The sequence below is a fragment of the Cyanistes caeruleus genome, chromosome 1, assembly GCF_971803275.1.
Source record: "Cyanistes caeruleus chromosome 1, bCyaCae1.hap1.1, whole genome shotgun sequence".
NCBI classification, from domain to species: Eukaryota; Metazoa; Chordata; class Aves; order Passeriformes; family Paridae; genus Cyanistes; species Cyanistes caeruleus.
Genome location: NC_141701.1, coordinates 19637204 through 19650374, shown reverse-complemented (window position 1 = coordinate 19650374; position 13171 = coordinate 19637204). Strand labels below are relative to the sequence as shown.

The 13171-nt window shown below is 37.9% G+C and overlaps 1 protein-coding gene across 2 annotated transcripts in view; it reads left to right on the top strand.

Annotated features, from left to right (window-relative positions):
* The window catches only part of ZFPM2 (zinc finger protein, FOG family member 2), a 305701-nt gene that overhangs the window by 133926 nt on the left and 158604 nt on the right, over positions 1 to 13171 (top strand). For both annotated transcript variants that reach the window (XM_086880820.1, XM_086880829.1), the window contains one exon: positions 12435 to 12553. In XM_086880820.1, coding sequence (XP_086736946.1) covers positions 12435 to 12553 — 119 coding nt within the window. The remainder of the gene's footprint in view (positions 1 to 12434; positions 12554 to 13171) is intronic.

Genomic DNA, 13171 nt, shown 5'->3' with positions numbered 1-13171 from the left:
GGAACATGGAGTTTTCTTTTATTTTATTATGACCTTAGTGCTTCTGCTCTAACTTGAAAGTTTCTAGTTTCAGCTTAGGCTCGACTGGCAGATGATCTGTGATCAACAGGGGGAAGACAGAAAGTTCTAAATCAGTTGCATGAGGGAGAGCATATGTGCCTTACTGCTTGTGTGTTTTCTGACATTTGCTCCTGGACATCGTTGGAGGCCCTGGGAGCTTGGGTGTGACACAGCACTGAGGAGGAACACTGGGGACACAGAGAGCAGTGCAGGAGGGCAAGTGGCAGCTGAACTGCCCAAGGAAGCAGTGTCCAGGGGCAGGAGATGGGTAGGAAGCTGGCTTTTATGGAGAGGTACAGGAATATAAAAAAGAGTGGCCCCAGCTCCTGCATGGAAGTTCAAGCTTTTTCTGATGCTGAAAGGCTAGGTTTTTTAAACTACTAACATCAGCATTGGTTATGTAAAAGTAGGATTTGTTTGTCTAGATATTCTGTTCCTTTTAAGCTGATGCATTGTGTATCCTGTTAATATACTTCATTAATTGAGATGAAAACATATGGGGGAAAAAAAACTGTCAAGTTTTTCATTCTTCAAGATTCCTTTTACAGCAAATTGTCTGTGCCTATCAAAAGGGAATTGTTAAGTTGAAAAGTATTTATGTACATCAAAGGAATCGTCACAGTTAAAATGGAAGTTTTTTTTCTTTGCATTGATACATGTGATTTTTTTGTAATGGGGAGGTAGAGAGGAGCCAGTATTTTTAGGGGAATTTTTATGCTATTACATATGATTTTGTAAAGTGCTGATTTTATTATCAGGGGAATAAAGATTCCAAACTGCATCTTTTTCAATATGATCATTTCATACATACTTGTCCTTTTTAACTCTATATATTTAATAATAGGCTATGCTTCTTATATTCTTACAGTAAATCACCATTGCAAGATAATAAGAAGCTGTTAAAAATTGACATTAGTATTTTTAAAACATGATAATATAGGGGTGGTTTTAAGGCTTCAATGACAAAATAATTCTGTAGCCTGGATATATTTTGAATTATAATTCTTTGGATCACTGTTGACACTGCCTGTTTCATGATTATGCCTTGCCAAAAATACTTTCCTACTTCTTCCAAATAATGAGTTTATTTTAAGTATTGTGTTTTCAGAAGCAGTGATTGCAACTGTCAGAGAAAGTTAGGACTCCTGTCACTAGCACTGACTTCCCCTGAGAGCCTGAGTTTCTTATTTAGGCTGAAATTTCTAGTAAGGCCATGGAGTATGTGGACTTCTCAATCATGGTTTACAGAGGTAAAGTCTAAGCTGTGAAGAGTGAGTCTCTGGAGATCATTCTTCAGGAGGAAGTCTATCTACATCCTAGTGCCACAGAACATGTGCCAGTCATGGCTCTTCCTCAGACTCCCCAGTCACTGCATCTGTCCAAGCAGCAATGGGGTGTTCAAAGCCTGCACTTGTAAAAGGGAGGGTGGTAAGGCAGAGCAATTTGGGATATGCTTTACACACATGATGTCCCTGAGACTTACTCATATGAAGGTCAAGATCATTCCTGTACAGAAGGCTGCCACAAGACCAGTTTTCTACTTAAGTCTTATGTAAGCCTCAGAGTAGGATTTAGGCAGTGCACAGGACTTGTGCTCAATCTCTGTTCAAGGGTTTATTTCACTCAAAGTTACAAGTCTGCTGTATAAGTGAGCATCACTCTTTATATCGGCTTCAAAGTCTCGGCTGTGCTAAGATGTGGGTGCAGTGAAAGCAATGTGATATTCCAGACTGAGGCACTGTAGGGTACTCTGGTCCATGTCCCAGCAGACATGTTTCCTCTCTGGCACAGGAAAACAGCATTAAAAAGCTGTGTTGGTCACTGCTGGTACTTGGTCATAGAAAATGTAGATGAGCACATAACTCATGAGTGCCAGAGCAGTGCAGAGCCATGTGTCTGTTATGCATGGCCATCCTCAGCAAGTGCAGAGGTATTATTAATTTGAATCTTGATATTGTACATTATAGTTATACTACATTTATCTCTATTTATAATAATGTTGCTTTTCATATAAATTGTATTTATAATGGATGTGACTATATATTGCATGCATGCAGTGGAGCATAGCATTCAATCTCCCTTTGTCCCTGTCTCACTCTCACTTTCCTAATCTCAACAATAACTAGATCTTTTGGATGGTTACAATAAATACTGATAAATTTGAGTCTTTATTTTTGTGTTTTTCTTCGTACTCTCAGAATTTTGTTGGAAACATTGAAAGGAAATAGAAAAATCATTTTAAAGCATCTGCTTCTTTTGCAAGACATTTGGACAGTTTGGCTCACATACTTTTATCTAGATATTGGTGTCTAAGCAGTGGCTTCATAGCTCTGAGTATGTATGTCTGATAGAAAGCAAATAACTTATCTGCTGTTACACAAATGAGAGATGAAAATAGATCCTTCTATCTCTAAGCATAAGTACTGTAAACTGAGAAGACACCACAGATCCGGTCACAGATGATCTCATTGCACTGCTTTTAGAGTTAAAAAGAATAGTTTTCAAAACATTTTTGCTCATGTAATATATTTTATTACATAAATATTAATACATCAGTCTTTATACTATGTTAGCTTTGGTAGCTTTCTACATTCACTGGCAACACAGGCTGCATTGTTATTTTCCATTTTTTCCAAGTAAAAAAGAAATCCAACAGTATTAGATAATCATGGAAATGTCTGATTTATTTTTATAAATATCATGTATACTTGTGTAAATAATACCGTAAAAAAAAAAAAAAAAAAAAAAGCATGAGCATCTTCCAGCTATAAGGGTTCCAAAAAGTCCTAGGTGATGGTGAAATGTTTCATTTTCTCTCATGCAGAATAGTATCTGTTTCAGAAGAGACTTCAGTCTGAGTTATGTTAGCTGTATTTTCAGTTGTGCTCACTTTCAGTTGTTTTGCATACAGTGCTTCATAAACCTCTAAGTGTATTTCAGCTATATGAAGCAAAGAAAAAGCGGACGGACTCAGAACTGAAATGTATTTGCATATATCGGGGAGAATCTGCACACAGAGGGATGTTTATCAGGGGCTACTGGTCCTGTGCTGAGGAAGGGAGCATACCCAGGAGTATCCAGAAACAGATGATGATCTTATCAAGAAAACCTTCTTCGGTAATATTGTCAGCCTGCTCTCACCAATCTGGCTTTTCAGTATCCCGTGCATTTGTGATGGAGAGAAAGGGAGCACAGCTGTGCAAGCTACACGTAGCTGGGATGAAGAATTTGCTCAGCCTATTGGGTCTGTGCAGTGTTACAGTATAATTAGGAATAATTTTTGCCACTATGGACTGTCCATGTGAAAATGCAGTGTACAGTATTCCTCTCATAGAGAAATGCAGGGAGGGCTCTTTAGCTACACTGGTTGTCTTTGGGGATTTTCTTTTCTGTATTTTTGCAAGTAATTCTACTCCAGGTTTACCTCAACACATGGAGGTGGTAACAAACCTCTTGAACTAAGCAAAGATGGAAAACTATTGAGAAAAACAACAATTTTTTTTTTTTAAATTTTATGAGATGTGGAGTTAGAAAACAGAGGGATAAATTGTCCTTGTAGTTAGTAGGCTTGAAAACTAAAGGTCTTATTTCATTTCAGGATCAGGATTTTGCCACGATAGCTGGGTGTATTTTGTCTCTGTCTGTAGACTAGATGCTGATATAAACACAGTATTTGCTATAGTATGTGGAACTTGACTCTGACGTAAGTGAACAAACCTTTGGCATTGTTAGCATATCTTGAGTAAATATGTTTTTCTTTCAACTTCTGTCTCTTTTCCTTTTTTTTTTTCTTTTCTTTGAGTATGTTCCTGTAAGTTCAGTGAAGCAGTCCAATTAAAGGAAAAGTCTGTAGAACTGTTTAAAAATATAAAAAGCAAATCAAGTTCTAGTAACCATGTTCATTAGGTATTCCCTCCTTTCTGACTTTTGGGGAAAACACAGTACTTGTACTTCATCTTACACCTTAAAAATCATTTTAATGGCGTATGTGATGAAAAAATATTATTTAGCTTGCCATTTCCATTTCTTTAGTAGCTACTCAATTTATGTGCTATTAACATTTATTAAATTAATTGTCCTCCCTTCAAGTTCCCCCCAAATGTAGAAGTTGCATTGTCATTTCAAATTGGTGCAGATTGTGTTCACCACCATAGGTCTATGTTTTCCTAATCTGGGATGTGATCCTGTATTCCTACTAAATTCTGTAGATTACTGGAGTGTACTGGAGGTACTGTAAGAAGGTAATTATTTTATTTCATATTTATTTTATGTAAGTAACCGAATAGAAATAGAGAGCTAAAATTCTCAAATGCATCTACAAATAGAGAATTTTAGAATTTTCAGTGTCAGTCATTTCTTTGAAACTATAGTCTCTGAAAACTGTGCTTGTTGCTACAGGATATAGTGCACCTTCACATCAATGAAGTTAGCTCTGCATTTCAGTTGTAAATCTGAAGCCATTTGTGTACCCATACTCTAGGTCACATCACCCAGTCAGGGTCATGGGTGTAGCTGGATCCTTATGTAAACTACATAACCAGTAATGGAACTATTTCTCAAAAAAGTTTTATGGCACACTTGGTGATCTGGCTACAAATATCAGGTGAAATCACATCATTGGGTGCAGTGTAGACACACTTCAGTTTTCCAGTTTAGCCAGGATTCAGCTGAGCAGTGAGATATTAGAATAGGTTTATTTTGTTAGTGGTTTAGCTTACAAATTAAGCACTGTAATAACACAGATACCTTGGCTTTAAAGGAATAGTGGTGTTTGCATTCTAATTCTAAATGGGAATTAATACGCTTCTCTTGTGTTTCAGATTTGGAGCTAGATATTTCACTCTGGCAAATTTTCTGCATCCCAATTTTCTTGAATATCTTATGATCCTCTTTTTCCAGGTGCTGCTGTCTTTGTGTCCTGATCAGGCCTAAGTTGAGTCATCAAATGGCTGTTTCCTTAAACTTCCTGTCTCTTGCTTTGTTTCTGAAATTATTTCTGCCCCTTCTCCCTCCCCCTACCCCACCCACCCTCAGCCTTCCGTGATCTTTTTTACTCTGAAAATCTTTGCCTAGGCTTTCCCTATCCTCACTTTCACAATATTCGTTCCTTCCCTTTATTGCCTGATGTAGGACAGTGCTGTTGCAGATAAGAGTAGCACCTGCACTCTCTGCCATTTGCAGTACTAGCAGCAGGTAGAAGAGATAAAGAAACTCTGCTTCTGACTTTCAGGGCTCTAAAGAAAGGCAGGGAGCAGCAAGTTTTTTTGTTACAGAAAACAGAGAAGCCTTTTCATTTGTCATCCTTACCTAGAGTGCACAGCTGCCCTGTGGTAGCATTGTCAAGATGTGGCAACGTTAGGCAGCTGAGTTAAGCGTGGAGCAGCTTGAGGCAGCCTCTCCTGCATGGTCTTTGCTATCTAGACCTGCTTTAAGCAAAGGCAAAGGAGATCGGTAGGTTAGAGCCATAAGTACCTGCGCCCTGTTCTTGTGTCTACTTCCCTCATGGCTAATAGGGTTTGGTTAATTCTGTTCCTTAAGTGGGATGTATACAGGAAGGATCAGGGCTGGGGGAAGGAGTTGCTGGTGGGTGGCAATAACTTCAGAAAACAGGCTGCTATGTTCAGAAGCCCTCCACCGCCTCAGTGGCAGCAGAATAGCAAGTCTCCCTCCAGGGTGACTCCAATCCAGAACTGTTTTCTCAGTTTTCAGTCCCAAATGTGTTCCTCCTTCTACCTTTCTTGTCCTAACACTGTCCTGCTCCATCTTTTGGGAAGCAAAATTAAGTTTTGCCTTTGCTTGTGGACAACCTAAATAACCTCTGGTTTTGCTGAGACCCTTGAGAATGCATTTTCATAGCAAAGCAAGTGGTAAAATATCTTTCAAATATTGACTGTAATTTAGTCCATTACTGCTTGTACTCAGTGTGAATTTGTCTCATATGTATGTATCTTTCTAGTAAGGTGATTACAATTTTTGTATCCCCCAGTGGACTTTTAGTGCTGCATATTAGACTGTTACCCTGACACCACCCAGATCTTCTCACTCTGGAATCAGTACTCTGACTGCAGAATGGGTACATTATTGTCCACTGTGAGGATTAGATGACATGATGTATTAAATCCCCGACAAACACAATATGTGAGATCCTTTGCCATTTTCAGGGATTTTTAAATTTAAGGTGGTGACACACTGGAACAGGTTGCCCAGAGAGGTGTTAGGTGTCTCTAGAGACGTTCAAAGTCAGGTTGAGCAGAGCTCTGAATGACCTGATCTAATTGAAGATGTCCCTGCTTGGTGAAGGAAGGTAAGACTAGATTACCCTTAAGATTCTAACCCTATTCCAAAAACTATTCTATGATTCTATGAGTTTTCTGTTCCTCAACATTTCTTCCACAATAGCAGAGGAAAGCATCTAGTCAGTGCTGGAAGAGGATTTGTTCATTCATTCATTCAGTCAGTCAGTCAGTCAGTCAGTCATTCATCATGAAGTGCCATAGCACAGCATATTTTGGGTTACTGCCTCAGAGTCACAGTTATTTGTTTCAGAGTTTTGGACTATTGAATGAGTCCTGTGGAAAGGGAATGTTACAGTTTTACCATTTCCATTATGTTATCTTTTCCAGTGCAATTACCAGCTAATTCAAAGCTCTTTGTGTTAAGCTAATAGCTTTTGACTCTCTGCTGTCAGCCACTCCTCTCTGTGCACTTTTCATACGGTTTACCAGTTCCCTTACCACTTACCTATGAAGAACATTTATTTTTTCTCTGAGTAGAGGCTCATCATAGACAAATCATTAAATGGAACATCAAAAAGATCCCATCTGTTAGAGTTGCATATGGGTAAGATCACAATTATCGAAAGCCTCTTTTTTTTCCCCTTACGCTTATCCATACAATAAATGTAGTTGTCAGCAGGATAAGTTCACGCATCGGATAAGGTCACAATTTCATTTAGTGACAACTTCCAACAGCGTGAACTTACAAGGTTCGATTTATTAAAGAGTCAGAAGGGATAAGATCACTGCATGGCCAGCCTGATTTATCAGGGTTTGACTGGAGTACTTGAATAGAGAATGTCGTATTTCAAGTTTATGTTCAAAACTGTAGTTTAGTGTGTGTTATGTCTCAGAGACTTGAAAATTGAGGGAGGAGAATTTACAGGAAGTATCTCAATAATGCAGTTTATGTCTGCCAGACAAGTGTGTGAACACTGAATATTGGAGCTACCTTATTAAGAATCACAGAAGTGGAAATGGGATAGTTCTCCACTATCAGTGAATTGCTGTGTGCAGATGTACACACAGTAGTTTGTTATAATGGAAGCAATCACCAGCCAAATATTAATTGCAGATTCTTCCTGTGCATATAGGAAGGCAGGCAAATACTGGGTTCTGGGTTGGGCAGCACTTAACAACTTCTGAGAGGGTTTTTAACTAGCTCGCTCTGACTTCAGAGCAGTTCTTGTTTGAAACTACAGCATACACAATTTCTCTGCCGTGCAAAGACACTCATTAGAGAGCCAGGTGGCTGTGGACTGGAAATATGCAAAGAAGGAGCCATTTGCTTGTGGAAATTGGTAGAGCTCCATGATGTCAAATAACCAATCTCTAATTATAGCAGAGGAAGAGCTTACTCATTGTTTTGAACCCACTCCACTTAGAAAGCTATTTTCAATTAAAAAAAACAAAAACAACAACAAATACTATAGCAAAAACAGTTCTAAGCAAGAACTACATTAGAAATACATTCAGATACCTACAAAGCTATCAGTGACTTGCTTAGAAGTGTTAAATGCATATAAATCTGGATATAGTTATTTCTGAATGTCGTTCTCCTTATGTCCCACAAAAGCTGTTGATCATTCACCTTCAGATTTATACTCCTTTGTTTTTTACTCTAGAATGTAGGTAGATGGATGAAAGCCAGTATTTTTTGTTTCAGAAATACTATATATAGTTGATTTTTTCTGGTAGTCAGAGTATGGTCAGATCCTGTTGAGGGCCAAAAGCTCTTGTTGGATTCCTGTGTACTCTGTGTTTTGTGGAGAGTTTTTTTAAATGATCCTGATTGTGCTATAAAGGAATAAAAGCTAAACTGAGCTCTCTACCTTCTTTCTGTTTAACGAAAGCCCTGCGTGGCATGCCTGAAACAATATATGCACGTATGAAAAGAATCCTAAATTGGGTCCTTCCATTCTGGTTTTCTATCCACCAAGGTGGCCTAATATCTTAAAAGCCATGGGATGTTTTATAGCTGTACTAGTGAGTCATGACTTGAGGCTTCTTTTACAGTGCAGCTATCATAAGTCTTTGAGTAATCACAGACTTTAAAAGTATGCTACATCAACAAGATAAGAGAAACAGCCCACAGCACTAACAGCATTATCTTTTACCAAAATTGATTAGCCCATACTATGTGTCTCAAATATTTTGTATAAACTTACTCAGCAAGCTGGAAATAAGTGTGTTCCTGAAGAACAAGCTGGGGAAAAATAAACCAAAACAAAAACTGCTTGGTCTGTAGCAAGGAAAGGGCAAGTAAATATCACTAAATGGAATGTCTCTTAAATATTTTTTTTGCCTTGCAAAAAACTAAAAGCAGAGCATCGCTTTCTTATATACTACTTATGTTTCTTAGTGCTGCTTTTGTCACACTTCTTGCTGTCCTTTTCAGTCGGGCAGCTGACAAGTCTAGGGTGAAGAGAGTAAAACTGCATTTCTGCTTTGTGTGGAAATTATGAGTGTATCACATATTTTATTCCAGGAGTAGGAAGGAGTTCTATTATAATTTCCTGTTACGTGAAGGAACGTTGTATTCAGTACTGAGATGGTCTGTGACTGCTGATTACTTGAAGCACCTAACAGTGTTTAGCTCAGAATTTTCTGCTTCCTTTGGGTTTGAGCATGGATTAAAGGAAGGTGCAGCAGTTTTTCATCCTTCCTTTTCTTTTCCTCCCCACATGTTGGAATTTCCACAGACAAGTATGTGTGAAGAGTGAGCACCAGCTGAGTCTTTACACTTCTTACTGTGAGTGGTGATACAGCAATAAAGTCTCAGATCCTCTTCCTTCTCCTGATGTAATCTGTGAAGATTCTGAACAGTTGTGCAGAGGATGGTAGCTGTAGAGAGCACTTCAGATTTACATCTGAACTTCCTCTGAGGCTGAAGGGGAAAATCCTGTCTTGCTGACACATTTTTCAAACCCTTTTAATTAAGAGTCACAGGGTGAGGTTCTCATTTTCCAGAAAACACCCTTGAAGTCACACATTACTTAGGGCCACAGGTTTAAACCAGCATCCCTGTGGGAAGTCAGCAGTGGGCAGGGGACAGCCTCAGTTACCCCATCAAGTGGGAAACTGTGTGCTGCAGTTGTGGTACCATTCACCAAATAGGAAATTTCAGAGAAGAAAAATGTTGTAAATGAATGGAGAAAGGTTTCAGGCAGTGTTAATTTTTTTCCCCTAAAAAACAAAGATTTTTCATACAAAAAAAAAAAAAAAAAAGAAATCTTCACCAAGGACTAAATTGTGGTATGCTACACTTTGTATAAGTGTAACCAGATTGGCTCCTTTTGCCAAAAAAATGCAAGCAGATTGTCCTAACTCTGAAACTCACCCATAGCATTAAAATGGCTGATGTTCATGGTGACAAGAGAGAAATGTGTCTTTTTTGGAGAGCTGCAATGAAGAGAAACAGAAAGATTTTGCAGAAAAGCATTTTGTTACCCTGTCTTACACCTCTTTCATGGTGTTCTAAGTGGGTTGGGAAACAGCAGTTTCAGTACAATTCAGCATGGTGATACCCCATAGGCAGTACATTTCAAAGTATTCATAATATATTGAATATTGCCTGAACTACAGCTTGGAACTGTAACAAAAAGAGTGAGAGAGAGAATCCATAGTAAGTTACTTAATTATCAACAGACGGAAAAAATTATATTTGGAAAAAAAAAGCTTGTTCATATGCTTCCCTCTAGCTACTTACCAGGTATAAGATTCATGTTATTAATTTTATTTAAAATATAATGTGTAATGATGTGTACCTTAAAACTTTGGTAGCTTTTTGGATATCACTGGTTGATCTGCCCTAAGTTTGTCGTTCTTAATCCATTAAAAGACAGGCCTGCTTGTAAATCCACAGGTACAGATAAGGAGTCACTGTTTGACTGTGTCTGAACCCTTTTCAAATGAAAAATGTCAGTGGCAGAAAGGGAGACTGAATTATTTTTTAAAAGGGTTTTCAAAGATTCTCATGATTCCTCTGGTATCAGTTAAATGTGACATGTCCATAGACATGGCTGTTTTTTAGTGTGTAAAAGCAAGCAAATGCTGCATAGCGTTTTCATCTCTATGTAGAGAGAAAATGCTGCAGTATGGCTGAGTGATAAACACGTTACTTTGCAATTTCTCTATTCCATAATTAACATATAAAGAGATTTTTAAAGCTAATACAATTTCTAACAATGTGACTGTGAGAAGGAAAAAAATGCTTTTATCGTTGTTTGGTTGCTTTTTTTTCCGTTTGTGCGCATATATGTCACATGTGTAAATTAGATATAATTAATCCATGAGCTTTTCTGCTCACATTCTGCCTTTTAAAATGTCGTAACACTGTCATGATGAGGACTCACCCACATACAGAGAAGCTTTTGTGAACCGATACAGCTCTATTTCCTAGATTTGTTCCAGTTTGCAGGAAGGATCTGATGCACGATTTTACGTAGAGTAGTTTTGTAATCTGCAACACTCAGAGGTGAAATTTAGATTTCTGTGCTTGAAAATGGAAGCTGGAGCCAACTCTTCTCTTTGGAAGATGGTCAAGATTAACCCCTGTGGACAAGGAAAAGCTTTGCAGCCTGACTGCAATGTAAATCCAGGCATCCAGGGGAATGTTTAGCTCAGGGAAGTCTGTGGAAGCTGCCTGTGAGCCAGGAGGAGTTACTCACTTCCTTCAGCCCAAGGTTCATTTCACAACAACCACCAGCTCTAAATCTGGGACAAATTGACTCCTTGCACAGTTGGACTTTGCTCTGTTTGTGGAAAAGCACCATCCTTATTTGGAGTGGAGTTGTTGAGACGTGCTGATGCAAAAGACAGGAATCCCTGTTGTATCTGTTTGGTATGGAAAAGGAGCAAGGGACTTTAGCAGTCATGGAAAACAGATGATGAAAAATCATGGCTTCAGCAAAGTTGAGGTGAGCTCAGCTGCTCCTGAGAACAACAGGTTTTTTTTGCCTACCTTCAGGAAGGGCAAAGTATGCAAGTGCAAGAGCATGGAAAAAAGCAGTCAAACATCTAACAGGAAAAGTACAGATCAGCCTGGCCTTGTTCCATTGTATCCCTATGAAAGTCTGAAACTGGAATTAATTTAGAAAATAGTGTTAGAAATTGTGTATATAAATATAACTGTTGCTGGATTTTTAAATGATACATTTGTTCATAAAAAATAGTCTTAGTGAAGAGACTGCTTTCAAAGGAGAGTTATCCAGACTATTTTTTTAATCTTGAAATAAAGTGAAAAAATATGTGGAGTGGGAAAGGTGGTGACTGAATTTTATTTTTCCCTTCATGAGAATGATCAATTGCATTAGTCTTTCTCTTTACTGGAAAATGCAGAAAAGTTAATGTGAGCCAAAGCAAAAATTTCTCTTTTACATGTAAATTTTGTAGTCTTACTTTCAAAAACAATTTTTTTTAATAAAAATCCCATGCACTAATAATCATTATGTACTAAAAAAAACCCCAAAAAACGTCATACAGCTTCCCCTTTGCTTTTACTTTTCTTATAACCTTTAGGTAACAATTAAAATTATTTTTTGTTTAATTCTGAAATGTTACTTCCTGTAAAATTTCAGTTCAAAATCCTTTTTGTAATTGCAGTAAATGCTTTCAGCAGTGTCTTGGAGGTGCTGTGAATTTTTTATGTCTTTATGCTGTTTTTCTCAAATTTTTAGTTGCTACATGCTTCAGAATGGGATCTTGTGCAGCAAAATGCATCAGGGAGGTTAAAGCAGCTGTGGCTGCTGTTGGACTTGCTCTTTTCAGCTGTTATTTCCCCCCCTCCTCAGCACTTCTTAAGAACTCTTATGGAATGCTATTCTGAATAAAATTGCTTTCAAACTCTAATGTGTGTGAAAAGATGCAAGAAAGGAATGGGACTTTCTGAACAAAATTTGAATATAATTATAAGGGAAAAAGGTTTGTTTTTCTTTTGCAGGATGACAAGATCAGTTGTTTTTCAGACAAGCATAATTAATTCTCATTATATTGGTCCTCAGAACATTGTGCGTATAAAACCAGCACAAAGGCAGAGGTGGTTGTTGTCAAGGCATGAGTGAAAGTACTCTCAACACTGCTTGTTTTCTTTGTTTGCAGGAGAGTTGGAGGTGGTCCAGAAAGACGGGGAGCGCAAGATTCAGAGCCGGCAGCAGCTTCCGGTTGGAACAACATGGGGGCCTTTCACTGGGAAGATGGATCTGAATAATAACACCTTGGTATGTAGATGCTCCGAGACGCTTCGTTTTGTTGTATTGTGTGGCATTCTTCAGGGAGTAGCCTGAATCGCTCCTCAGATGGAGCGTTGGAAAACGGGCATTGTTGCTTTAACGGACAGTGGTATTTGGCTCTTTTCCAGTTTGTTCATCTGTGGCAACCATCCACATGAAGTTATTTGGAGCACAGGTTAATAGTGTTTAACTTGTTCTTTTACTGAAGGGAAATGTCACTTCCTTGTTTGCTGAACCAAGGTGCTGTGTTTCAGTAGTAATATCTGATATTTTTCATAGTATTAATTGCTGAATACTTAATTTATATTAATTTAGATTAAATAAATGTATCAAAAATAAGCAACTACATTATTTTTGGATATAATTAATTAAATTTGCCTTAATATAATTGAACATAGCAAAATCTTCCATCAAATTCAAATTTTTTTGAAAAGCATCAAAAGACACCTGTCATAATATATTCTCAATTAGCCTCATTTTTTATTCTGATTGCAGAAAGTATGTGGACCATTTTACTTAAAAGTAAGGCTTTGCTGATCTCACTTCAGTGCGCTGAAAATCATGTCATTTCTAGGTCTTCATTTCATCTTTGTTTGTGTTGGTTTT